The sequence below is a fragment of the Lissotriton vulgaris genome, chromosome 5 (genome assembly GCF_964263255.1).
Source record: "Lissotriton vulgaris chromosome 5, aLisVul1.2, whole genome shotgun sequence".
Classification (NCBI taxonomy): Eukaryota; Metazoa; Chordata; class Amphibia; order Caudata; family Salamandridae; genus Lissotriton; species Lissotriton vulgaris.
Window position 1 is genome coordinate 289,795,606 of NC_141693.1, and position 27,719 is coordinate 289,823,324.

The window sequence follows — 27,719 nt, forward strand, 5'->3', positions numbered from 1 at the left end:
GTCACTGGAACCTTCCTCTCATCAGCTGCTTTCTCTCTGACTGTTCTGCACTACTCCTCTCTCCTCTCAATCACAGACTTTCTTCACTTCTCAGCTTCGATCTTATAACTCAGTTTCTACCACTCTGGGATTCGTTCCCTCAACTAACTGCTTCACTCTGTATGCTCTGATCTTAATGTTAAAGCTCACCAGCTGCTCCAACTAAAATAACTTCAATCTTTCTAAAAGAGTATCAGCTTCTCGATCTTTCTCTGACTTCACAATGGCGACTGCCTGCCTTGGTATAATTAATTGCAAAAACAACAAGTGATGGACTGAATGTGGATCAATGTCACACACTCCCCCAGTCAAAAGATCTGGGCCCAAATCCATCGTTTTTTTGCACTCCACACCACCCTGGGTTAGACAATGGCGATATGCAAATCAGCTCTGACCCTGTTGCCCCATGGGAACAGTCCAGTCCGAACTACAAAAGCCATGTCCTTCCCAGAACGGAATCAAGCATCCGAGGACCGGACCGGTTTCGAGGTAACACCTCTCATCAGCCCGGCTAGCTTGACTCCAAGTGGTGTGGAGTGCCTGGGACCCACGTCTGGGCATCCCCAGCGTACTTAGGGCGGCAATTGCAAAAACAACAAGTGATGGACTGAATGTGGATCAATGTCACACACTCCCCCAGTCAAAAGATCTGGGCCCAAATCCATCGTTTTTTTGCACTCCACACCACCCTGGGTTAGACAATGGCGATATGCAAATCAGCTCTGACCCTGTTGCCCCATGGGAACAGTCCAGTCCGAACTACAAAAGCCATGTCCTTCCCAGAACGGAATCAAGCATCCGAGGACCGGACCGGTTTCGAGGTAACACCTCTCATCAGCCCGGCTAGCTTGACTCCAAGTGGTGTGGAGTGCCTGGGACCCACGTCTGGGCATCCCCAGCGTACTTAGGGCGGCAATTGCAAAAACAACAAGTGATGGACTGAATGTGGATCAATGTCACACACTCCCCCAGTCAAAAGATCTGGGCCCAAATCCATCGTTTTTTTGCACTCCACACCACCCTGGGTTAGACAATGGCGATATGCAAATCAGCTCTGACCCTGTTGCCCCATGGGAACAGTCCAGTCCGAACTACAAAAGCCATGTCCTTCCCAGAACGGAATCAAGCATCCGAGGACCGGACCGGTTTCGAGGTAACACCTCTCATCAGCCCGGCTAGCTTGACTCCAAGTGGTGTGGAGTGCCTGGGACCCACGTCTGGGCATCCCCAGCGCACTTAGGGCGGCAATTGCAAAAACAACAAGTGATGGACTGAATGTGGATCAATGTCACACACTCCCCCAGTCAAAAGATCTGGGCCCAAATCCATCGTTTTTTTGCACTCCACACCACCCTGGGTTAGACAATGGCGATATGCAAATCAGCTCTGACCCTGTTGCCCCATGGGAACAGTCCAGTCCGAACTACAAAAGCCATGTCCTTCCCAGAACGGAATCAAGCATCCGAGGACCGGACCGGTTTCGAGGTAACACCTCATCAGCCCGGCTAGCTTGACTCCAAGTGGTGTGGAGTGCCTGGGACCCACGTCTGGGCATCCCCAGCGCACTTAGGGCGGCAATTGCAAAAACAACAAGTGATGGACTGAATGTGGATCAATGTCACACACTCCCCCAGTCAAAAGATCTGGGCCCAAATCCATCGTTTTTTTGCACTCCACACCACCCTGGGTTAGACAATGGCGATATGCAAATCAGCTCTGACCCTGTTGCTCCATGGGAACAGTCCAGTCCGAACTACAAAAGCCATGTCCTTCCCAGAACGGAATCAAGCATCCGAGGACTGGTATAATTAATTGCATTGATCAGACCCCCCAGGATATAGCGGCATGGATTAGCAAATTTAGCGGCACAAAAATGGAAATTTAGCGGCACAAATATGGAAATTTAGCGGCAATTTTGCGGCATTTTATTTGGCTATTTTTCCTACAACAAACACAGATGTCTTTGTTTTTGAGATACTTAACAACAAGAAGCTATGAGACTCTATTGCTGCCGATTTCTGTCCCGAAGGGAGACAGGAGGTGGCACGCGCGGACAGGAGATGTGCACGTGTATGGACAGGAGATGTGTATTCCGTACGCCTGCACATCTCCTGTCCCCGGAGGCTGGCAGCACGCGTATCGCAAGCCTTCAGTTTCCCTCTCCCCGTCGCTCCACAGAGCCAGCTTGTTTTTTACACTCTTAGCTGTCTCTATGCTGCCTCTAGCGCTGTTGTTTGTATTGATTTTTGAGGTGGTGACTCCTTTTTTAGCAGGGGGGCAAAGCTACTAGTAAGGTTATTAGGAGAGAGATGAAAGATCATTCTCTATGGTTACCACCCTTACCCCACCTGTCGATTCTAATTTATAATGTTCCTGGCAGGGTTCCCAGATGTTATGGTAACACAGAGGACACCACAAGCCTCATTTATCGGTCTCTCTGAGAGATCTGCTCATGCCTCTTAGCTGTCCAATCATAGGGGAAGGCACTCTCCAATTCTGTGCAGTATCCCTTCATGCAAGTACCATACTGTATGCTACTGATTTTGCAGGTTTTGTGCTGCCGCAACCACTTGATTTCATACTCATCCCATGGTTGCAGTCCATGTTACTTTCTTGTTGATGGTGGACATGCTGTGTCTAATTTTGCCCTCTGTTTACATTTAGAAAATATATTTTGCATCCGGTGGCACTGTGTCACAGTACTTGGCTCCAGGCAGGCAGATGTCTCTCTCCTTTTCCTCTGATTGATTTGTTGCTGTCCGATCAGCCTTTGCAAATATGAAGCTAAGCCCACTGCTCTCACTAACTCTATCGACCAACTTCTCCCAGTATAGAAAGGTATCTTGTTGCATTGTTATATTTTGTTGATTATATCTAAAGTACTCTGAAAAAAGTCTCAGCCTTCATGAGCTCTATGGAAGTAAATAAACAATTTTCGTTTTGTGCTGCTTTTCTCGTGTTTGTGTGAAAACTAGCACGAATTTATGCATAACAAGGAGTTTGATCAGGAAAAAAGTGGCAATACTTTATTTGAATGGTACAAGGCATAATGGAATTCCTAATGAAGTGGAGTGAGCACATTAATACAGAACAAATTATTGCAGATATATACTGCAGAAGTGCGAGCGCCTCTTCAGGCAGTTCTAGCTCCCAGCGTATGCATCTGATCTACGGCCGTGAATATCTAATTTTCATGCACTGTGAGTTACACATAATCCGTAACTGTCGGCGTAGATTGCTTGCTGTGCCGTGTAATGCCGTCCCGTCTCACCTTCCCACCTACTGACACTCTCCCATAATCAGAGCTCGAAGTCCGCCGACCCCGTGGCTTCCTTGCAGTAACCCCGCGCCTCTCATCTGAAAAGTTCCCCGGGTAGGTGTTACCCTACGGAGAGGCAGCGTGCATCAAGCAGAATCCAAAAGCCAGACTGCCAAATATTTCCTGGCCGTTTTCTTTCAATTGTAGATTTATATTCTGATCGAACTTTAATCCCACACTAATAGCCAAGTAATTTTATTGAAAATAAGGCAATACTTGATTAAAGAGTCTGACTCGTGTGGTATGTTAGTTGAATAGATAATATATGCCAGACACCCAAGTATGAACATACTTCCTCGATACAACCTGGGGTCCCGGCGCCACTGCACCTGCTGCATCATTTATATCCCTCCACCACCCCTTATTGAGATGTAATAATAAATGGTGCTGGATATTGTATTGTTTCCTTTTTCGCTGGTGGGACAGATAGCATCGTCTCTCTGAACGGCTACCCTGTCCTTCGTCGTGTTTGCAGCCGCCCTTTGTCTTGCTCGGTTCCTGCTGTCTCTCGCTCTGCATTTTAGCCCGGTGCGGAGTACACAGAAGTGTTTACTCAAGTGATTGTTCTGTTCGTCTGTATTGGTGAAGAGGTGGACAGATTAGCACCCGAATGAGGGTGTTACCCCCAACACCGACACATCAAATGCGTTACAGAAACAGTCAGCAGGGCGCCCGCAGATCACCTCACCACAGGATGGCGGATGAATGACAGAGGGCGTTTCACAAAGGGTCGCGCTCTCACACCTTTTAGCTCGCCCTACAGCTGGGGAATTGAAAATGGGCTGGATGATTTTAAGGTGGAAACGGCAAATTTCGCGGGCTTTTGCCCAAATATCGCGGCATTTAAACAGATCGGCCGATTTCGCGATTTTTTTGCAAATCGCGAAATCGCGATAAGCTGGAGGGTCTGATTGATGCTAACGACTAGCTGCCGCCTACAGACTGACTGACTCACTGCCTCATGCTTTCGCTAATATGGAAGCTTGTCCCTTCATGGAAAGTTACGGCCAGTAACCTGCCGGCCACCAAATTCTTGTACCTCCCCGTACCAAGGACACGTTCTCAGCCGGCCGGCCTAATGTTATGTCTTCGGCATGGAGAAAAATACAGTCTTTCGATAAGGGCCAGCCTGAGCCGGTTCTCTCCAAGCGAACAACACCTCGTAACTAAAACATTACATTTGACCTAGAAGCATCTCAAGCTGCCGGGGCAGAAAGAAACATGGAGTCTCTCCAGTTTGAGGCCTACAAGGCCCGAAATCAGCATAACTCCATGAAAAGTATACTAACACTCTTACAAAAGGCCGGATTATCACTAATACTAATGAATCTATCCCTTAACATAGATTTATAAGCCCTGATCTAAGGAAAAGGGTACAGGATTGTGTCAACACGCCTTGTGAATAGGCTCTATTTACGGTTCTAATCCTTCTATTAGAATGATAGTAGACTAAAGTCACCTCCAATCACCTTCCCTCAAGAAAGGGCCGAAAAAGTCGGTCAGAACATTTCACCCTTGAATTTAGGCTACTAATCATTCGCTAAATGGAACTGACATCAGTAGAGGAATAATATGAAACAAAATTAACTGATCTATTTCTTGTACCACATCTACAGAACTGGAGTAAGGAAGGAATGCACTGAATAAAGCAGCAAATAGCTACTAAAATGCTAATAGTAATCATGATACCCCCTAATATCTGTCGTAAAGAATGCAAGTCAGGTAACCAATTGAAGAGCCAGTCAAACCAGCCCTGGTCAATGTGTTTTCTAACCTTTTCAGTGAAGTCATGAAGTTTGTCAATATGAGCCTGAATGGATCTGGTATGATCCGATAAGTTGAAGCAACAAAGGCCCTCAAAATCGGAACAGTCATGTCCATGTTTGAGCAAAAGATAGTCAATGGCAGCCCGGTTCTGCAAAATAGCTCTGCGTTCACCCTGGGCGTCTAGTAATATGTCAGATAAAATTATAGAAGTATGATTAATGGACTTAACCATCCAGCAGGCCATCTTTCCAATGGATTTCGCGTTATAAACTGCTAAGGCTGGAACACCAATAATTGAAAAAGCTAAACTAAAATATTCAGATTTAGAATATAAATGTAGTGTAGAGTCACAATCATCATGTAACATCACAGCATAGCGAACAACACGGGAATGGGTATTAGGATGTGAAGAAAACATTAATAAGCTCAGTCTAGTGATGGCACAAGGTCCTCCAGAAATATTTGCGGGAATGTAGGGCCAGGATGTATTACCACAAGAGAAAAGCCATCCAGAAGGTAAAAGCACTGTACGATAAGGACTAGGGGTAACTACTAAACTCTTACAGGTCATATTATTTTTAACAGAAGTACATGATTTCGGGGATCTTCGGGAACACAAAGTTCGTTCATGAGCTGAAAAAGAAGTTGCTGCTTTCAATTTTAAACGCAGACATTCAGTAATTGCATTGGGATCGCAGGTAAGGAAAAAACATAGATCACCCTGGGTGATATTATATGTCATTATTTGGGAATGAATCGGGGGTGTTGGATCTGAAAGCACAGTACACAAAGGACAGTACTCGTGTGTGGCAAAATCTCCAAGAATGACATTGGGACTAGCATTTAATATATTACAGATATGGGCTAAAGTCTCCAACGAAGCAGGGACAGCAACCAAACAGGTCGCTATTATGTCAGTCACCGAACGCATCAGTGTTAAACAGAAATGTGGAGAGTTAGTAACCCTTCGTGCCAGGGTAGTCCAAAAGTTAGATGATGAATCCCACGCAGCAAAGGAACGCGGTACTCAGGTTATCGAATCAACCAAAGTCTGTGGGTTCCCTCCTTTCCCGACGTAGCAGACCAAAAGGAGTCCAACGCCGGCACATCCTGCAGCAGCAGTCCAGAGAATGATCTGAAAGAAAGTCAAATACAGGCATTATTCATTCTCATAAGTAACATTTATCAGCCGGGACCGCTTCCCAGCTATCTTTCCCTGGTCTCATGACAAGAATTGTGTTATCCTGACCGGTTGCAATAACTTCAGCTTGTGTAGGGGAATTTTTAGGCGATTGCACCCACACTCTCGCTTCTGGATTATCTGTGGAGCCAAAACATTTTTCTCCTCGTACAGTTAGCAAAGTTGGGGCAGTGCCTTTCTGAATCTCACCACTGAAAAAGGCATTATTAGCAACTGAGCAATTCGGTCAGTTTTGTGAATTGGCAAATCAACCTCACTGCTATTCAGCAGGAGCACCTTAATCTCTCCCTGATAATCACTGTCAATGACTCCTCCGAGTACTTGAATGCCTTTTAAGGCCAGGCCCGATCTAGGGGCAATCAATCCAAAATTTCCAGTTGGTATACTGACACCAACACCAGTTTCAATGATAACTCGATCTCTGCTTTTGATTATGATGTCATTCATGGCATGCAGGTCCAAGCCTGCGGAACCTGGGGTTGCTCTACATGGAGCTAATGCTCCAGGGGAAATTTCCCAATACATTACAGTATTGCCAATGGTGTTTGGCTTTGCATCAATAGCTGGAGGAAATAAACGCATTAATGGAGATTCAGCATTCAAAAAGGGACGATTATTCAAAATTAACAGTGCCTGAAACAAATAATCTCTCCAATTTTTATATTTGTCAGTTAATTTTCATAATTGATCTTTTAGCAAACCATTCATTCTCTCAATAAGACCTGCTGCCTGTGGATAATATGGTATATGAAACACCCATTCGATGTTATTCTCCACACAAAATTCCTGCACCAATCTTCCCTTAAAATGGGATGCGTTATCAGATGGAATTTGGAATGGAACACCATAATAGAGCATAATCAATTCCAATGTTTTAATGGTATTCACTTGGGTAGCTCGCTTACAGGGAAAGGCCACTAAAAGGCCACTGTATGTGTCAACAATGGTGCAAATATATTGGCAATTTTTACTCATAGGAAGTGGACCAATATAATCAATCTGCCAAATTTGAACAGGCACTTTTCCTCGATGTAAATGTCCTTTAACAATTTGGGATGCTTTTCGTTGTCTGGAATGTTGACAGATAGGACAATGCAATATTATGTCTTTAATCAAATTTAAAGGAATATAAATTCCTCGATCAGCAGCCCACCTGCTAGTGGCTCTCTCTCCAAAATGTCCTGCTTTCTGGTGGGCCCATGTCGCCAATCCCGCCAAATCAGAATCCTGCATTTCCACCATTGCCTCAGCAATTTTAGATTTCTCATCTGCAATGTTATGAAAGAATTTGTCATGGGAGTCTATCGGTGTATGAGCATCCACTTGAAAGATTGTAACAGTACTTTATGGGAGCATTTCCCAAATTTCTTGCCATAATTCTTTCCAAACTTCCAGTCCATTAGCAGTGGACCAGGAATCAGTAAAAATGTGACACGTACCAGGTAGCTCTTGTTTTGAAACTTGATAGACCGCATATAATTCAGCAAATTGACTACTCTTTCCTTCACCAGTTGTACTCAGCAATTTTTGTGTGATGGGATTATAGGACACTGCTTTCCAATGTCTTCTCTCTCCTATGTACCTCGCTGAACCATCCGTAAACCACACATGGTTTCTGTCCTCCGCGGACAGATCATCAAATGGCTTACCCCACTTAACAGGGGATTCCTGTACTACAGGTACGGAGCAATCACTCCCAGTCTCATTCGATGGCGCCCGCGCCACTTGCTCATGTAATGATGCTACACCTTTCGGTCCCACACGTGCCCTGTCTTGGATGTACCATTTCCACTTAATCACACTCGCCTCTTGAGCATGTCCAATTCGATGAGTTTTCGGCGAACTCAAAACCCACTGCATTATAGGAATCTCAGGTCTCAAAATCACATCATGCCCCAAAGTCAATTGCTCGGTATCCACCAGAGCCCAATAACATGCAAGTAATTGTTTCTCAAAAGGTGTATAACGCTCACCAGCATCGGGTAACTTTTTAGTCCAAAAACCTAATGGTACTTTATTTCTGCCTTGTTTTTGCCACAAACTCCAATTTGCATAAAGACCTTGCACGGACACATTCAAATCCACATCACCATCGCACACAGGCCACAAATCCAAAGCGTACTGAATCGCTTCTTTCGCCAAATCAAATGCATCCTGCTGTGGTTTACCCCATTCAAACACATTCTTTTTACGAGCAACTCTATATAAAGGGGCCAATATCGGACTCAAATGTGGGATATGTTGACGCCAAAAGCCAAATAAGCCAATAAAGCTTTGAGCTTCTTTTCTGTTTCTTGGAACTGCAAAATCGAGAATTTTCTGCTTTACTTGTGGAATCACCTCTCTATGACCTTCATGCCAATTAATGCCTAAAGATTTCACATTTTGGGATGGTCCTTGCAATTTATCGGGATTGATTTGCCAACCTTTTTCGCGTAAATGATCAATAATTTGATCTAACTGGGTCTGAACTTGATCTTGTGTCTCACCTTGAATCAAAATATCATCAATATAGTGACATATCTGAATTTGCGGATGTACGGATACTTCAGATAAATGTTCCGCCACCAGCCGGTGACAAATTGTAGGACTGTGTACATAGCCTTGGGGAAGACTTCTAAACGTCATTTGACGTCCATGCCATGTAAAACTGAATTGTTCCTGACACTCAGGGGCAATCGGGATTGAAAAGAAAGCATTGGCAATATCAATAGACGCATACCATGTTCCTGGATGCTTTTGAATTCTTTCAATTAAAGTAATGATGTCTGGTACTGCAACAGTCAAAGGGGGTGTATGTTTATTCAATTCGCGGTAGTCAACAGTCATGCGCCAAGAATTATCACTCTTACGCACGGGCCAAATGGGATTATTCCAAGCAGAAGTAACCGGAGTTATAACTCCTGCATCCACCAAATCCTGAATTGTAGCACTAATTTCTTCATGGCCACCTGGGATACGATACTGCTTTTGGGAAACAACCTGTGTAGCCTGGGGAATTTTTATAGGGGGCATTCTTAATCGACCAACTCGTACATGTCTGGATGATATATAACTTTTACTTCCAAATTGATAACAGCCGTCATCTAAATGCAATGTCATTCCTTTCAAAATATCAATTCCGATTATGTATTCCAGAAGTGGCACAACTAAAACCGAATATTCTTTTCAGGGAATTCTACCTATTCTCATTTCAAGTGTAGTTTGTATTGGGGGGGGTTTCCTTTCCACCTAAACCAGTAATTGTGAAAAATTGGCCTTTAAATTTCTTTGATTTTCCATGGATAAGAGTGGCCTCCGCTCCTGTATCTACCAATGCTCGGGCCCTTTGGATATTACGATGTTTCCAAAAATTTTCAATATCTACATAGGGTCTATTATCTTTGTGAGCCCACCTGCGTACTGGAGCTTGACCTATTTCCTAGTCATTTTTACTGCGTTCTGATAACCAGGACAAATCAGGATAAATGCTCTCATATTTCTTGGGCGATAAAATGTCATGTTCATATCCATCTTCATTACGAAATGGATTCCTGTCATCTGCATGGTATTGTGAATTTCGATCGGAAAGTCTGTGTCGATCCTCTTTTCCGCCACTCGGGGGACTGATCCCTTTCATCTCTATATTTGCTGTTAACACGGTCATCGCTCCCCCTTTCTCTTTCCCCTCTCTTTTTCACGCCGAGGGGACACATCACGTTCATGCCATCGTCCATCACGACTATCAGAATCATCACAACGTCTATCGTCTCCACTGTCATCAGAATACTCACTATCACAATCATTCTTTCGCACACGTCGGGCACTCTCCTTTCGATCCAAACCACGCTTGCGAAACATGTCCCACAAGCAATTATTAGGCTCACCATCAATGTCCTCCTTTTTCACACCATCAGCCAACAGTGCAAGAAACATATCACGTCTAGAAAACTTATAATCTCCAGAAGTACAACTCTCAGGTCTGGAGTGTCTCTCAGTTTTAAACCAGTCACCCTACTCACCAAGCTGACGCACAGATTCAAGCACCATAGACAAAGCATTGCCAGTTTGATTGATCAACAAAGTCATCATAATCTGCTTATAAGCAACAGTGGAAGAACGGATAATGCGATTACGCACAGAGGATGTTAACAAACCGTCCAACAATCTGTCAGCTGTACTCAGAAAAATCGCAGTTTTCATCACCTCCTCTTTCAGCCGCTGCGCCGCATCGCGCAAGGTGTACCACGGCTTGTCATTTACAGGCCAGTCAGATTCAGTAGGGTATTTGTGATTACAGCCATCAGTCGCTAACTGGAGCAGACTAATCTGTCCGACATTATTATAATTCCAGAAATAATCTTGTACAGTAGAATCGGAACTCAAAGAACAAAATTTCAAGGCATCTCCTGCATCTAACATGATACCCGCAGCGCCTAACTCATAAAGGTGCACCATCCACGTAAGCAAGGCCTCACCAGGCCGTTGTCGAAATCGTTGCAAAATGTCACTAACTTCCTGTTGTGTAAAATCTTCTAAACTATCCAAAGGAATGCCATTCGGATTACCAGGAGCTTGTTGTAATTTTCGTCGAAAGACCGGATGCGCAGAAACCTCCGGACGAGCATCAGCAGAAGCCCGATCCATAGATTTAGAGGAACAATCAGAATGAGAAACGTCATTAGAATGGGAAGAGCGACTACGGTCGCCGGAAACATCATGTTTGTCACAAGAAGTAGATTTACAGTCACGTCCGGAGCGAGAAGACTCGCGCCTGTCCGATTCCTCAGCCGAGGAACCAGAATCATTCGAGTCCCAGATATTACCATCCCATTCATCGGGGTTCCAGTCCAGTCCGGCTTTCGCCACGACCAGACGCACCTTCCGTTTACAAACACGACCACGACGATTCTTATATTTGTATTTCGCAATTCGAACAGCAGCCCTTTCTGCTATCGTCTGATAAGTTTCAAGTTTGTCGGCAAGCAATTTATTTTGACATCGTAAAAGAGTATGAGCATTTTGCACTTCAACAAACTTCTCTTCCATATCTACATATTGTTTCTGCAATTTTAAAAAATTTTCATGTACAATCCTGTACGCAGTTAAAACAATCCAACCTCTGCGTCCTAAAACAGGAAGCTCATCACCCTTCACTACCGGCGCTTTCTGCAAACAAGCAATCAAATTAGCCGGCTCCGCCAGCTCCAAACAAGAACTCCAATTTTCACTCAAACCAGTAGAATCGGCCCACTCTCGGGCCAAAGCCTCGTAAGGCGTTGATTCCCAGCCGGGAATTTCAACAGGCAATTTGAAAGTAGATTTAGACCTCCGCAAAAACATTTTGACAAACCAAAAAGATATATACAACTATAAACAAATAATATACAAAAGAAACTTCGTACGAGCCGAGCGCAAACCAACAAGATAGAAACAATACAGCGCACACAGGCTTCGTAAACAGTTCGTGACGCCAGATGTAACGACCGGATTTTCGAACCAGATAGAATCAGCTCACCAGAGCACCACTAACCCAGCCGAAACGTAACCACCTCCCTCCTTAGGACCTATTTACAACAGGTATCTATGTTTCCTACCCAAGGATGGGGAATTAGCAATATACATGCTTAGATCTTCTACAATACCGCACCCATACAATATAGTCTCGCGGCCACACGGCCCAGTCTAATCTACCCTAGGGCAGTTCTGAATACTTACCATTACACACTGATTTCTCTATCTTTAGAGTCCCGTAAGACTGTTCCTTTTGCACAAGCCACAATCCTGTGGGTATATACACCAGTGTCCCCACTGGTGCTCTCATTAACGCCGCCTTACAACGACGATCACTTTCCTATGAATACCGTTAGCTCTTCAGGTTGGGGGAATCTCGCATTATTCACTAGGTACAATACTACAATATTATGGATCACACAAGAATGGCCGAATTACACGGTGTACAACTTATTCTCTATTTCAAGGGCTCCTCTCTCCCTCATTATTCAGTTACCATTTACCTGATCGGGGGTAGCATCCGTTCATACAATAGAATAAGGGATATACTCACTGGTTCACTAAGAACTGGGGTATCTTTATTATTATAATAACAATAACAATAACAATATAATACTATACTATAACATATAGCCTGAAAAGGAAGGAAAATGAAAGGTTAGAATGTGTGCACGCTAATAAGAAAGGGTCGACGTCACCTTATTAATATGAAGTCTGGACTCAGCAGTCATCTGGGTTCCCTTCTCGTCTGTGCCTTGGCTCGTCTTAGGGTCACACCTCTGCAGTCACGGATACACGTCTGCACCGCTATGCTCTGTCTCCTCCGCTTCCCTCCAAGTCACTGGAACCTTCCTCTCATCAGCTGCTTTCTCTCTGACTGTTCTGCACTACTCCTCTCTCCTCTCAATCACGTACTGTCTTCACTTCTCAGCTTCGATCTTATAACTCAGTTTCTACCACTCTGGGATTCGTTCCCTCAACTAACTGCTTCACTCTGTATGCTCTGATCTTAATGTTAAAGCTCGCCAGCTGCTCCAACTAAAATAACTTCAATCTTTCTAAGAGAGTATCAGCTTCTCGATCTTTCTCGGACTTCAAAATGGCGACTGCCTGCCTTGGAATAATTAATTGCATTGATGCTAATGACTAGCTGCCGCCTACAGACTGACTGACTCACTGCCTCATGCTTTCGCTAATATGGAAGCTTGTCCCTTCATGGAAAGTTACGGCCAGTAACCTGCCGCCCACCAAATTCTTGTACCTCCCCGTACCAAGGACACGTTCTCAGCCGGCCGGCCTGATGTTATGTCTTCGGCATGGAGAAAAATAGTCTTTCGATAAGGGCCAGCCTGATCCGGTTCTCTCCAAGCGAACAACACCTCGTAACTAAAACATTACATTTGACCTAGAAGCATCTCAAGCTGCCGGGGCAGAAAGAAAGATGGAGTCTCTCCCGTTTGGGGCCTACAAGGCCCAAAATCAGCATAACTCCATGAAAAGTATACTAACACTCTTACAAAAGGCCGGATTATCACTAATACTAATGAATCTATCCCTTAACATAGATTTATAAGCCCTGATCTAAGGAAAAGGGTACGGGATTGTGTCCACGCCTTGTGAATAGGCTCTATTTACGGTTCTAATCCTTATATTAGAATGATAGTAGACTAAAGTCACCTCCAATCACCTTCCCTCAAGAAAGGGCCGAAAAAGTCGGTCAGAACAGCCAGCCATGTATTTTCTTAGCTAACTCACAAATCCTAAAATCGGTCTTCATGTGGTCTGTTCTACAGTCAGCTATCCTTTAGCACAAAATATTATCTGGCCATTTTTTTATTCTGAGGCTCAAAGGAATATGCTTGTTTATATAAAAGATGCCATTGTTTTTATCTCCTGTGATTTTTTTTTTTTATGGAACTTTTTTAACTATGCCAGTCTTGTACCTTTTTATGACCATTTACCCTCAGTGATCTAATAAATACATTTATAAATGTATACTCTGAGTCCAATTGATTAGTGGGGTGAGATGGTGAAAAGGTGTGTCAGAAGTGACGCGTTTTGGGTTCACAGAGGTACTTGTATAGCGCTACTCTTTAGCACTCCAAAAAGACATTACCAGAAAGGTGAGGTCACTCGTTGGCCTTTGTCCTCCTATTTTCACTGATTCTTCCAGGCAGTATGTGTTAGACTTGTTTATGCATATCCAGAAAGTATGCATTACTTTGCTGACTTGTTAGTTACATTTTGAGCAATAATGAGTAGATAAGGAATTTATATATTGTGTCTATATATGTGTGTGCTATTTGTACAGCTGAAACCTATACAATGTTAGCAGATTGCAATGCACGGGTTAAGGGAAGGATGCAGTCAGGAAGCGATTTGAGCAATAGCTAGTACGTGGTCTGTATCATGAGGTAAAGTTACTGTATCATGATGTAGATGTCTTTAAAGTGGTGCGTCTTCAACTCTTTCTTGAGTTTGAGTTGGGTTGCGGCAAGCCTGTTGATCCAGGGGTGATGTTCCATATCCTGGATGTAAAATGAACAAGCATTTACAATGCAATGGTCTCGGCATTATTAAAGGTAGAGCGATTGGCATTGCTCATGACATTTATTTTATTTAAATCATAAATAAATGGCATTGTCATTTACAATGCCAATAGCTTAATCGCTCGCAAATGCATGACCTATTGCATTTACACGCACACAGAGCCACACACACAAAGCCAACCCCACACACACACACACATACACACAGAGCCCCGGGGGTAGGGGAGCTAGCACAGCCAGGGTGTAGGGGAGCAAGCACAGCCAGGGGGGCAGGGGAGCAAGCACAGCCAGGGAAGCAAGCACAGCCAGGGGGGCAGGGGAGCAAGCACAGCCAGGGGGGGCAGAGGAGCAAGCACAGCCAGGGGGGGGGGCAGAGGAGCAAGCACAGCCAGGGGGGGCAGAGGAGCAAGCACAGCCAGGGGGGGCAGAGGAGCAAGCACAGCCAGGGGGGGCAGAGGAGCAAGCACAGCCAGGGGGGGCAGAGGAGCAAGCACAGCCAGGGGGGGGGGCAGAGGAGCAAGTACAGCCAGGGGGGGCAGAGGAGCAAGCACAGCCAGGGGGGGGCAGAGGAGCAAGCACAGCCAGGGGGGCAGAGGAGCAAGCACAGCCAGGGGGCAGGGAAGCGGACCCAGCCACACACACAGAGCCCCCCCACACACACACAGAGCCCCACCCACACACAGAGCCCCACCCACACACACACAGAGCCCCCCCCCACACACAGAGCCCCCCCACACACACAGAGCCCCCCCACACACACAGAGCCCCCCCACACACACAGAGCCCCCCCACACACACAGAGCCCCCCCACACACACAGAGCCCCCCCACACACACAGAGCCCCCCCACACACACAGCCCCCCGCACACACAGAGCCCCCCGCACACACAGAGCCCCCCCACACACAGAGCCCCCCCACACACACAGAGCCCCCCCACACACACAGAGCCCCCCACACACACAGAGCCCCCCACACACACAGAGCCCCCCACACACACAGAGCCCCCCACACACACAGAGCCCCCCACACACACAGAGCCCCCCCACACACACAGAGCCCCCCCACACACACAGAGCCCCCCCACACACACAGAGCCCCCCCACACACACAGAGCCCCCCCACACACACAGAGCCCCCCCACACACACAGAGCCCCCCCACACACACAGAGCCCCCCCACACACACACAGAGCCCCCCCACACACACAGAGCCCCCCCACACACACAGAGCCCCCTCACACACACAGAGCCCCCCACACACACAGAGCCCCCCACACACACAGAGCCCCCCACACACACAGAGCCCCCCACACACACAGAGCCCCCCACACACACAGAGCCCCCCACACACACAGAGCCCCCCACACACAGAGCCCCCCACACACAGAGCCCCCCACACACAGAGCCCCCCACACACACAGAGCCCCCCACACACACAGAGCCCCCCACACACAGAGCCCCCCACACAGAGCCCCCCCCACACACAGAGCCCCCCCCACACACAGAGCCCCCCCCCACACACAGAGCCCCCCCCCACACAGAGCCCCCCCCCACACAGAGCCCCCCCACACACATAGCCCCCCACACACACACAGAGCCCCCCCCACACACACAGAGCCCCCCCCACACACACACAGAGCCCCCCCCACACACACACAGAGCCCCCCCCCACACACACACAGAGCCCCCCCCCACACACACACAGAGCCCCCCCCCACACACACAGAGCCCCCCACACACACAGAGCCCCCCACACACACAGAGCCCCCCACACACACAGAGCCCCCCACACACACAGAGCCCCACACACACACAGAGCCCCACACACACACACACACAGCCCAACACACACACACACACACAGCCCCACACACACACACACACAGCCCCACACACACACACACACAGCCCCACACACACACACACACAGCCCTGCACACAGAGCCCCGCACACAGAGCCACCCACCCACACACAGCCACCCACACACACAGCCAGTTTTCACTAGAGGAGGTGCGTTCCCTCTTTGATGGTAAAGGCCACTTGCAGCCTCTTCCCTTTACTGGGGTGAGAGGCAGGGAGCTTCCATTATGATAATGGACACTTACAAAAAATGATATAAGTTAAAATACATGTGTTCATACAGGTGAAAAATAAAGACTTTTGAAAAATAAAGACTGTGTGCAGAAGTCGGTAGTAGGCATGTGTGATAAAATGCAGATATTCCTTTACCTTTGGTGAGAAGCTGAGGTAAGACTTTCTACAGATTCTTTGTTAGCTGGGGATGAGGAGGAGAGAAAAGCAAATAATGTGAAGACTACAGTAGCCTGACAGATGTGTCCGAGATTGTAAAATGCCCCCGGAGCCCTTCAGGCTCGAAATGCGGAATGCCTGCTGCCCCCGAGGTTGGAAATCACGTCGGAGCTTCATTCGAGCGGCCCACTGCCAGTCGGGGCCGATCGGTGATGGGTGCGAGGAGCCCCGCACCTCCCTGAAACCAACAACCCGGGTCTTGCACTCACCGGTCTCTGCAGGCGAGGGCTCCTCTCTCTTTCTTGCTTCCGTTGCGGGGCTCTCTCACACTGCAGGATTCTGACGGCAGAGTCACCGCAGCCCTTCTCCAGCCACAGCAGTCCTGTGAAGCGTCTCCTCCCCGGGGGGTGCCATAAATGTCAGTCTCCAACTTTCATATAACGCTTTTCATTGCGGGTTATCGTACTTTTAAGCGCCTTCAGTGTTTGTTAAATTGGGGGAAGGAACAACAGTCCGGGATAATTCAGTGCCCAGGGTCACACAGTGATGTTTAAGTGGAGAAGCCTGCATTGGAACACACTTCATGTGCTTCTGAAACCTACAACGTTCCCACATTTCTTTTTAATGCAAAAGCCTCCGGCCACTGGCGTTAGGGTCGATCACGCCTACAGATGCTTTCCACCCTTATTTACCCTTCCCCCGCCTACACCACTTGTAAGCACCACCCAAGCTGCACACCAGACCCCCACGGATCAGAGCCAGTCAAGAGATCTGGATTTAATCCATCACCGGTCTTTAGCCCACTCTGCCACCCCAGTTCAGACATGGCTATATGCAAATCAGTCTGACCCTGTGCCTCATGGGAACAGTGCAGCCCGAACTGCCAAGCCATGTCTTCCCTGGACCGGAAACAAGCTTCCGAGGACCGTTTCTGGCATTCCAGCCTTCTTCAGCCCGGCTTGCTTGAATCCAGTGGCAAAGTGAGCAAGGGACTCGCGTCTGAGTATACCCTGCCACACTTATGGCGGCCAAAAGCGGTACAAAAGAGATTGGTGTTGGACGGAGCCTCTGAATCAATCAGACACTCATACCCAGTCAAGAGATCTGGGTTTAATCCATCACCATTCTTTAGCCCACTCTGCCACCCCAGTTCAGACATGGCTATATGCAAATCCGTCTGACCCTGTCCCTCATGGGAACAGTGCAGCCCGAACTGCCAAGCCATGTCTTCCCTTGACCGGAAACAAGCTTCCGAGGACCGTTTCTGGCATTCCAGCCTTCTTCAGCCCGGCTTGCTTGAATCCAGTGGCAAAGTGAGCAAGGGACTCGCGTCTGAGTATACCCTGCCACACTTATGGCGGCCAAAAGCGGTACAAAAGGGGTTGGTGATGGACGGAGCCTCTGAATCAATCGGACACTCACACCCAGTCAAGAGATCTGGGTTTAATCCATCACCGTTCTTTAGCTCACTGTGAGCAGCAAAATGGCGCCCGCAAAGCTACGAAAATTTCAGATTCGGGGGCGTGTTTTGGCGTTCTAAGTGACGGGTGACGTCAGTCGAAAGAACACAAAAAAATACGCCCCCGAATCCGAAAGAGACTGGGCTTTATTGGAGTGACGCCTGTCTCCTCCAATGGCTGGCCTCCGTTTAGGAAGCCAGCCAATGGAGGAGAGGAGGAGCCCCCATACTCCAAATCATTAAATCTCCTCCCGGAGACTGCGCAAGCGCAGCCTTCGGTCCTAGATTTTTTAAATTTAATTTTTTTATTGATTATTTTTATTTTATATGCTTGTTCTCAAGTTTAGGAGTGACCTCACTCAGATGGTGCTTTGACTTGGGTCAGCCCGCCCCCCATAACTTATAGGCTTTTTTGTTTATCTCCTTTCCTTGCTTCTTTTTCAGAGTTTACTTCCACCTTAGTTTGTTCCTCCCCAGGAGCAGGAGCATAGCTCCCTTGCATCCTTTTGATAGGGCGTCTTGTATCCACCATGGCTCACATCTGGGAACTCGGTTTTCTTTTTCTTTTAGCAGCCGATCGAAAGTGTGTATATTTTCTTGCTTTTTCACCAATATGCTGCTTCTCCCGTTACAGCCATGCTCCTCCACGCTCGTCTTCTTGCTCCCCCACAGCTTGTCTGTTGCGTCTACTGAGACTTCCGACTCACCTTTTTCCTTTAATCCCTAGCTCTCTTCTCACTTCCCCCTCCTTTATCACCATTGCTCTTCCTGCTCGAAATTCCAATCTTTTGCTCCCCATGTTCGCTTTCATGTACTTTTTATGTTTTTTTAACCCTCCGTATCTCGCTCAACATTTTTTCCTCACCACTGCTCCTATGCTGCGCCCCTAGCCCTCTCTGATCACCTTTACTCCCCTGCTCATCTGTTTCTCTCCACTGTTGTTTTTGCACTTAAGATATATTAATTTACTGCCTCAAAATCTGAAGCGCCATCTTGGAAGAGTAAATTAAAAGTCAAAAAAAAAAAAAGGACTGAGGCATTTTCATGAGTCTTGGGCATGTGAGAGGACACATGCCTATGTAGAAGTCAGTATGCTGCAGCTGCCTTTTAAAAAAAAATGTTTTTACGGACTCTATTTGGTATCACAAAGATAAATTGGCAAGCCGAAAGGTCAGCCAATTACTTTCAAACGACAGACCGATTGGATTTTACAGTGCTTGTCTAGTTAGTTCTATGCATTTGAGGTTGCACAGGCGTGGCCTACAGGTAATTAGTGTGGTATGATGTAAGAATGTTTATTATACATGCATGTATTGAGATAGACGTTTAATTGCTTTGTGTCACTTAATTTTGATATTTCTCTGTTGCTCTACCTCACTTCCTCCACTCTCTCCCTCCTTTCTCTCTGCTCCTCTATCTCCTCTTGCTCTAACCACTCTTCTGTTTCCTCCCCAACCGCTTCCCTCTCTCCTTTGCTCCTCTTCCTCTCTCTCTTTTGCTCCTCTTCCTCCCTCTCTTTCACAGGTTATGCCTCTCCATCACAGACTTTCACCCGGATACGTGGAACCCTGCATGGTCTGTATCAACGATATTGACTGGACTCTTAAGCTTTATGGTGGAAAAGGGACCGACGCTGGGCAGTATAGAGACATCAGACTTTACGGTATGTTTTTAGATCTACTGAGTGCACTTCCCTTAGAAATCACAGTACAGTTGTTGTGATAAACCGGTCAGTAAAAAAATATGCCACCTACTTATTGTGAAGCCTGCTTGATTGTGCCCTTTCATTGAGCAACCACTATATTATTTTGTTTATATTTAAAGATGATTCCCTTTGTTTTTGAAATTGTGTGTTAGCTTTTATTGTCTTTTAAGTTGTGGCTCATTTAGTATACGATTCTAAATTGCTTCCTGTGTTGTTTTTTCCCCCATTCAGTCTCCCTTATTACCCATATGTGAATTCTGCAAGAACTAAGAAATGAGTGATAGAGAACAACTTCAGCTTGCCACCTTTTCCCAGGCCATACTCCTAATATCCTGAATCTGTGCTGATGTATGAATGTTTGGTGTACATGAGAGCTCTGTGATTGAGAATGGAGTATGCCAATGCCATGGGATGAAGGACTATCAATCACCTTGGTAATAATTCTTTGTTCAGCTGATGGTATGCTGCAATGTGCTTCGCAATATTTATTGGGAAGCACATGCTTGGGAAGTGTTTGGAAGGTGTTGCAAGCCAATGGGATGCCCTTCAAGTTCCTGCTGAATAAAATATCTCTGGCTGAGATGTGTAATCTGTCCTTACATGGGTGACTTGTTACAGTTACGTTCAACTCGGAAATCCTGCAAGACTATTCAGTGGTCCTTTTGGATTGAAAGGGGTCTATTATGGCAAGGAATATAACACAGGGGTAACCCAATTAACCCATAGGCCTTTGGGTATGTAATACAGTCAAAAAAGAAAATAAAGCCTACGGAATTGTTATATGTCTAACTAATTTTAGGAATGAATACCATTAATTATCCATTCTTGGGTTGGTCATCTTAACCACAACTTAATCGGAAACGATTTTAAATATAGAGTTTCTCCAACTGGACAGCCAAACAAATACAACTAATTATCATGTATATGGTTTAACTATTTCTTTTAATTAAACCATGTTTCTCCATAAGTACTAGTACCTCACATTTAACACAGATATTCACAGTTCATACATATACACAAAACCACACAGGATTTATACATTTACACATATGTACAATTTTCTTTGAACCAAACTTGGGGTTCTTTTTGCCCAGCTTATTTTACAAAAGGATGTTTATCTACAGTTAATCAAAAAAACATTCCTTATTTTCGGATCACCAAAACAAACACAAAAAGAGTGTTCAAGGTTAACAGCTTTTAACCTCTCTCCATCTAGCACTTCTTATTAGTTCTTATTTCATCATCACATTCAAACACACTTTTTTCTGTATTGGTGCCTTCAACAAAACTGTGTTGACGCGTTTCAGCCTCTTATCAATCCAATAATTAAACAACAAGGGGTGGTGATGGACAGAGTTTCTGAATTAAGCAGAATACTCTCACCCAGTCAAGAGATCAGGGCTAGACCCAACACCGTTTTTTAGCTCACTGCACCGTCCCAGCTCAGAAGTTGGCTATATGCAAATTAGTCTGTTCCTGTCCCAGTGCATGATGGGAACAGGGCAAACCAAACTACAAAGCCAATTCTTTCACTGGGAAGGAAACAAGCTTCCGGGGACCGGTTTCTGGCATTACAGCCGTCTTCGGCCCGGCTTGCTTGAATCCTGATGGTGCAATGAGCAAGGGACTCACATCTGAGTATACCCTTCCACGCTTATGGTGGACAAAATAATTATTAAACAACAAGGGGTGGTGATGGACAGAGTTTCTAAATTAAGCAGAATACTCTCACCCAGTCAAGAGATCAGGGCTAGATCCAACACCGTTTTTCAGCTCACTGCACCATCCCAGCTCAGAACCTGGCTATATGCAAATTAGTCTGTTCCTGTCACCACGGCCTCTGGACGCAAGTATGGAATTCGTGCATCTGGGTGGAACCACGAGTAGGCATAAGAGCATTGGGCCAGTAAGTAATACAAATAGAAGTCTGGTACACCCAGCCCGCCCTTAACAGGCGGGATGGTCTGGACCTTCCAGCTGACACGGAGTGTACGGTCTCCCCAGACCAAGCGGAGCAGAAGTGAGCGTAATTGTTTAAAGAAGGAGTTGGTCAGAGGGACTGGTATGTTATTAAAATAATCTAAAAAGCGTGGGAGCACCACCATCTTGATAATTGCACCTCTCCCGGCCATGGAGAGGTGTAATCTGATCCAGCTGTCAATTTGTGTTTCTAGCTTGGAGACTGCCGCACCATTCTAGTAGAAACTCAAACGACTAGGGAATGGTGCTGGTGGTGAGTGGGAAAATGACGGATTTTTGCCAATTAATATTTAGGCCTGAAAATATTCCAAAGTGTATAATTTCCCGCATCAACGGGAATAGATTACAGTGGGGTTGCCTGACGTAAAGTATCATGTCGTCTGCGTACATGGACAACAGCAAGGGGCCTGTACGAAACTGTAACTCGCGCTGGAGGTGATTCTCCTGGAACTTACGTGCCAGGGGATCGAGCGCCAAGATAAACAGCAGTGGGGAGAGGGGACAACCTTACCTTGTACCCCGCGAAAGAGGAAAGGGATCCGTCAGTACTCCATTGAGTCGCAGCCTTGCGGAGGGCCCGGTATACAAGAGGGCCAAAGTTGCAATAAAGCACTCCGGCATGCCCATGCGGCGCATGACAGAGAGAAAGAAGGGCCACTCCAGGGAATCAAAGGCTTTCTCTGCATCCAATAAAATCGCCGCGGCCGGAGTATCGGGGTCAATGCTGTGTAAAACTGTAAATAAGGTGCGGAGGTTAAGAGATGTAGATCTATGTGGAACAAAGCCTGATTGCATGGGAGAGATGATAAATTCCATCAGGAGTGACAGTCTGATTGCTATCACTTTGGCTAGGATTTTGTAGTCCGTGTTCAGGAGTGACAGCGGCCTATAAGAACCGCAAAGCGTGGGGTCTTTCCCAGGTTTGGGCAGCAGAACAATCACCGCTTCACGAAAAGTCTGTGGGAGGGTGCCCACTTCCAAAGCCTCCACGTACACCTCGATCAAGCGAGGCACCAGTAGATCTTTATATGCATTACAAAAGTCGGCAGAAAAGCCGTCTAGACCGGGGGCCGAGGAACCACGCAAGGCGTCGATGGCCTCTATGATGCTGTCCGCAGTAATGGGCACTAGAAGGAAATCCTGCAAATAGCGTTCCAGATACACAAGGGCCACCTCTGACAAATACCTCTTGGTCGGCCAGACTCCCGGATAGGCGTAATGTGTACAGGGATTTGTAATACGTGAGGAAGAGCTCGCAAACCGCAGGTGTAGATTGCACTGGGGAGCCGTCTGGACCTGTCATGGAAATAATGCAGGTAGGGCCTCTAGGTGGCCGCAGTGTGTTTGCCAGTAGGCGGCCAGGGCGGTCGCCCTCTCCATATCGCCGTGCAGCGTAGTGTTTGTTTAGAAAGGCGAGTTCTCTATCCGCTGTGTCACAATTTCATGGAAAGCTCTAAATGATTGGCGGACAGGGCGAATGAGGGTGCTATCAGTAGTTCGCGGTCCGCTGCGGCAAGTTCCTCCTCAATCTTATCCAAGGTAGAACGCTGGTCTCGGAGGATCCCTGCGTGTTTCGAAATGCACAACCCTCTGATAACCGCCTTAAAGCCCTCCCACAGGACTGCTTATGTGTTCACGGAGCCAGTGTTTAAGTCTAAGTAGTCTTCGATAGCCTGCCGTATCTCTTCCGTAAAGACTGGGTCAAGCAGCGCACGACCGGGGAAACCCCAACGTCTCTCTTAAACCCCCTCTCTTGGGACAAACAGCTGGAGCGTAACCGGACAATGATCAGAGAGCGTGCGGCGGAGGGTATGGACAGAACCTAACCAGCTAGCAATCACCAGGGAGACCAGCCAGTAATCTAGTCCAGTAATCTAGTCTGGTCCATGTGTTGTGGAACCCGGAGTAATAAGTGAAGGCAGGCTTGTTACCGTGTAAGTGTGCCTCAACGTCAACAAGGGAATAGTGTGTGCAGATATCACGGAGAGCTAGGCGGGAGTGGGGCTTGGAGTCAGGAGTGGAAGCTGTACTGTCTCTATCATGGTCTAGAAGTAGGTTAAAGTCTCCGCCAAGAATCAGCATCCCTGTGTCAGTCGCTAGGAGGTGTGTGGAAAGGGATTGGAAGAAGGAGGAAGTGTCAGTATTCGGGCCGTAGACACAGACCAGTGATATCCACTGCCCAGTGACGATCAGAAAACGGCCTTCAGGGTCGCCCCTCGTGGCAAAGTGTGCGAATTGGGTGCGTTTGTGCACAAGAATGGCCACCCCTCTGGAGTACGAACTATAACTGGAAAAATATCTATGTGGGCCCCACCCAGATGCCAGGCTACCAGCCGTAGTGACAGCTAAATGGGTTTCCTGCAAGAACAGGATGTCTACCCCGTGACGAGCTACATTGCCCAGGACCCGCCTCCGCTTCTTATTATCGTTCAGGCCCCGCACATTCCAGGACATCCGTGAAAGTCCGGAGGGACCAGACACTTTTCCTAGCAGAACCATCTCAACACTGTCTTGTAAACGGAGTCAGAATATTGTTTAGCCATATTGCCTAATACCATCGATATACCTTGCAAACTGCAACAAGTAATAAAAAGAAAATACAAAACGCAAAAAAAATCCTCCCGCCCACCACCCACCCTCTCCCTACCTAGAAAGAGGAGTACCCAAGTACATTTCCCACGAAAAGAAACCATGGAGGTATTCACCATGGGGCATGGCAACACCACGCCAATCTGGCAACCAGCATTCTGAGAAGCAAAAAACATTAGAATGGTAACATGCATTCGAACGAGCAACAACCACTATCCATCTCCTTAACTATGGAATAGAGCAAAAACAGTTATTCGGCCACTCCTGGTTTGGGAAAAAAGGTCCATACTGGTTTGCGAGGACTGTTGAGGAGGGGAGTGTGGCAGAGAGCCACCGGGCGAACCACCTCTGGCATGTTTAAAGTTGCGGAAGAAATCCTGAGCGGCTTGTGGCGTATCAAAAATTCTCGCCTTGCCATCAATGTCCACCCTAAGTCGGGCCGGGTATAGAATACCATAATGGAGTCCTAGATTCCTCAACATGGCCTTGACACTCTGATATTTCCGTCTAGCCTCCTGCACCATGAATGTAAAGTCTGGAAAGAAGGACAGTTTGTTGCCTTGCCATTGGACGTCCCCTTTTTCACGGGCCACACGGAGGGCTGCGTCCCGGTCGCGAAAGTATATTAGCCGTGCAATGATCGGTCAAGGTGGGAGGCCCGGCTTAGGACGAGGGCCTAGGGACCGATGTGCCCGCTCCACCACAAAGCCCTGAGTGAAAGTTTCTCTACCGAAAAGATCCGACAAGAGCTGTTGCACAAATGAGTCCAGACGACCAGTGGGTGTTGATTCTGGAACGCCAAGAAGGCGTATGTTGTTGCGGCGTCCCCTCGCCTCCAAATATTCATTCTTCATTACCACGTCTTTGAGGATCTTTTCAACCCGCTCAAGCCGTTTCAGGGAAGAAGATGCGCCATCTTCGAGGTCAGAAACGCTGGACTCCACCACGTCTAGCCTGCGGTCGTGGCCTTGGATTTTGGCGTTCATGGTGGCCAAGTTTTTCATCAAGATCGTCTAATCGGGCATCCAGAGCCTTGAAGCCAGATCTCATTTCGGCAATCATGGCGGCAGCCAGTGAGTTAGTCTGTCCCCTCCGCAGGCGCAGCCGTTGCAGCGTAGGGGCCCGCTGAGGCATCTGGGGCCTTCTCGAATTGTAGTTTAGGTTGTCTTGGGTCTTTCTTGACCATTATGGATAGCAATCGATTTTCAGGGAGCACGGCACAGTCCATGGAGTCCAGGTGTAGAGGTTAGCTGGGCAATAGGGGGCTATGGAGAAACCCCGGGTCTCAAAGAGGACGGAGATGGGAGTTCCAAGGCGGTCGTGTGAAGCTGTCTTTATCCTAGGGTACCAATCGGACCAGGCCCAGCCAGGGGGCAGCCAGGGCAATAAGGCCGTCAGGTACCGCCCAGTGCCAAGGGGAATCGATGCGCCGGTGAGGGTTTCCGCCGGGACGGCGTATGTAGGACCGCTATGGCCGGCCGTGTTCTGGCGATACCAGGCGTCGCAGTAATTGTAAATGGAAGCTCTCAGGGGTCAGAGCTGTTGGATAGACAGGCGGAGGGATGCCAACTTTACTGCCGGATGAGACGAGAGCCCAAGGGCTGCCACGGGAAGGCCAAGGACAGGGGGAGGGTGGGCAGCAAGCCCCCCCACTGATCAAGGGCGCACCCCCTGGCTCCCAATGGGGGGGGAAGAGCACAGTCACCAAGGACCCACCAGCCCGCAGCCACCCCCCTTCACCCCGCCTTCCCAGGGAGCCCACCGGCACCACTAGCACCCCCAGCCGGCTCCCAGACCTACTGTGGGTCCCGGCTCCGATAATGAGGTGTAGGCCCGAAGGCCGAAATCTCCGCAACTGAAGTATGGGCCCAGCGAGGGAGGGGCGAATGGGAGGCAGCGAGTGGGGACCAACCCCAGAGCGGCAGAGGTCAGTGGGAGACCAGCGGGCAGGCAGAACGGCGGTGACTGCTTACGCGGTCTCCCACGGCTCCGGATCAATGGCGGCAGCTCCCGCTGTATAGGCCTGACCTTAACCGGTCCGATCGCCGTTTCAGGAGGCGCCGCAGTTGTTCCAGAGGGGCATGCTCCTACGGCCAAGGTCCACGGCTGCCAGGGGGAGAGTGCTTCATGTGGTGCCGCTCGCTCCACGCCAGGAAAGGGCTGCTGGAAATGCCCGACCTGCGGAGCTCTACGCGGATGCGTCCATCTTGGGCGCTCCCGTGACCACGCCCCCCTACAAAATTACAGTTAGCAAAATATTATACAACCCTTATATGGCGGCCTAACAAGGATTCTTGAAGAAGTTCAAATCTTCTACACCAAGTGTTTAGAAAGTTTTTGGTGTCTTCAACCCACTGATAGACTACGGTAATCTGTGAGATTCCATTCTTGAAAATGTGTGTTTACTGGCTTTGGGAGAGCATAATAATCCACCTCTAGGGGCCTGTTGTGTAATGATTTTTACAGTAGGTAAGTCAGGCCTACTGCATTTGTTGAAACATTTCCTAATCAACAGATCAGACCTATGGCATCTGACCTAATGTTTCCCAAGGTACCAATCCAAGCCTGTTGCCGTTATCATTGGTTTGTCATAAAACCAGCTCAGGCCTACTGTATTGAAGGTAAGCTTTCGCACAGTCAGATTACAATATGAACAGAATTACAATATGTGCCCCACCTTGGGGAATTTAACGAGAATGATTGAAGTGCAAAACGTCTACCGTGAAAGTTAGAGGGGGTCACCAACACCAAAAACCTTACCTACTACTGTACGAGTCATCCTACAAAATACCTATATGCAGGCATTAACTCACTGTAACACCAATCCACCCTTTAATGGCGACTGGAGGCTTTACCACATGCTTTTCACAATAAATAGGCCTGGCCCACTATCTTTGTCATAACCGTTAAATACTAAAGTGATAATACCTAGGAAGTCTGACATGGCTTTTTCTAATGAACCAATCAGGACTACAGTTTACCATTGTTTTCTTGCCATAAGCACCCCAGCCATACTGTATTGTGCGTAAGCTTTCCGATAAGGCAACAAAGAGTCAGGCATAAAGTCCTATAATTGTAAATACAACATTTGCAGTTGGCAAAGTGAGGTGTCCTGCAGATCTCACCCGGAATACGTACCGTGTTCCAGATTCCACAGGAGACAGTTTGGCCCAGACTTGTTAGAAGAAGCTTTCCTGTTTTTCTCCTCGACAAATAAATCCACTCACCTTCATTCCTGTATGTTGTCATCTTTGGGAGTGAACAACATTATACTGGCGACAGCTGGAAAACGAACCTCCAAGCCTGAAGCCCTGCCGTGAGCAGATCGTGAGTCCGTAGACTGTCAGAAGCGACTAAGCGATATGCA

General features: G+C 47.4%; 1 protein-coding gene across 2 annotated transcripts in view; it reads left to right on the top strand.

Annotated features, from left to right (window-relative positions):
* Positions 1-27,719, top strand: part of UBE2J2 (ubiquitin conjugating enzyme E2 J2) — a 167,145-nt gene that overhangs the window by 109,127 nt on the left and 30,299 nt on the right. For both annotated transcript variants that reach the window (XM_086921462.1, XM_086921461.1), the window contains exon 5: positions 19,603-19,741. In XM_086921462.1, coding sequence (XP_086777588.1) covers positions 19,603-19,741 — 139 coding nt within the window. The remainder of the gene's footprint in view (positions 1-19,602; positions 19,742-27,719) is intronic.